The sequence below is a fragment of the Nestor notabilis genome, unplaced genomic scaffold (assembly GCF_000696875.1).
Source record: "Nestor notabilis isolate BGI_N333 unplaced genomic scaffold, ASM69687v1 scaffold6816, whole genome shotgun sequence".
NCBI lineage: Eukaryota > Metazoa > Chordata > Aves > Psittaciformes > Psittacidae > Nestor > Nestor notabilis.
In genome coordinates this window covers 9,992-11,272 of record NW_009933232.1, presented here as the reverse complement: position 1 = coordinate 11,272, position 1,281 = coordinate 9,992, and the positions used below count along the sequence as shown (strand labels likewise).

The 1,281-nt window shown below is 38.4% G+C and overlaps 1 protein-coding gene across 2 annotated transcripts in view; it reads right to left on the bottom strand.

Moving 5' to 3' along the window:
- The window catches only part of RHOBTB1 (Rho-related BTB domain containing 1), a 24,583-nt gene extending 24,063 nt beyond the window's left edge, over window positions 1-520 (bottom strand). For both annotated transcript variants that reach the window (XM_010016771.1, XM_010016772.1), the window contains exon 1: window positions 329-520. In XM_010016771.1, coding sequence (XP_010015073.1) covers window positions 329-520 — 192 coding nt within the window. The remainder of the gene's footprint in view (window positions 1-328) is intronic.
- Window positions 521-1,281: the final 761 nt, after the last annotated feature.

Here is a 1,281-nt window from a genome sequence, read left to right as displayed (position 1 = left end):
CTTTCCCTCCATCGAACAAGTGCATTTCTAATCTGTCCTGTATGAAAGTCCAAAGCATATTAGACCAAGAGTTTATCACATATATGTCTTTCACATATATTTTATAAAACAGGCAGAATATGCCTCTTCCCAAAAACAGGTTTGATAAAAAAAGTTACTTTGGAATGAGAGGCATGGGGAGATGTATATCAGACCACGATTGCAGTAGAGACTGTGCATAAAATACTTGTGAGTTCATTGCTGCATCCTGACAAAGGCAGGCTTGCCAATAAGTAATAGTACAACCTCACAGCATGTGCTCCATATTTTGTACACCTGCAGTCCTTACCTCTTGGCAGACACGATACTGATCAATGGCCCAGACAGTTGGTACGTGAGTTGCCAGCAGCTGATACTGAGTCAAGGTTGTATTGCATGCTCTTGCGCAAATTAGACGAGTCTTTCCCACTGCATTATCTCCAACCACCACACACTTGATAGTTTCAACGTTGGGTCTTTCGTAGTCCATGTCAATGTCCATTTATCAAAAACTGTAACAAGACAGTTAAACTTGTTTTCTACTGCTGTGTAAAACTGATGCTGTTTAGAATCAGATCCTTCTACTTCCACTTCTTGAGAGACGCCTGAAGAGGACAAACTCTTAAGGAAAAGCTTGTAGTAAACTGTACCAAAGCAAGCTAGTGGTTGCTTTAAATACCACACAGTTATGCAAATGTACAACTATTTTGACCACGGTCTCTTTATGCTGTTCACATGCTATTTTCACTTTGGTTTCTGTAAACACAGGCCTGTTTGCAGAAGATAGATGTTGGTGAAACAAGGACAGCTAGCACAAACTTACCTCTTGCTAACACGTTTTATACCAAGACAGAAAAAAGACTGGACATCAGTGTGTTTAACCTGAAGGATACCAGTATAAACCTGCCTTCTGTAATCTTGCTCATTCAGGATTTGATCTAGGTCTGTTCAAACAAGATTACTAACAGCAAGTCAAACAGATGGTTTTAGTTATATGCATACAGTAAAACTGACTTGTAAGATGATTCCAGAGATTCTGTTATCTACAAACCACAAGTCCCATTATACCCTTCATGTATCACACACTTAATTTTCCAAGGAGAAGTGTGTACAAATTGTGTACTAAAATGAAACCTAACAGCCCAGCAGGAACTTGCAAATATACTTATCTATACCTACAAATTATTTTTCACACGACAATGGAAAATGAAGACATTTTTGAAGATACTACCTTCATGGAAAGTTATTATCGAAAGTACTTAC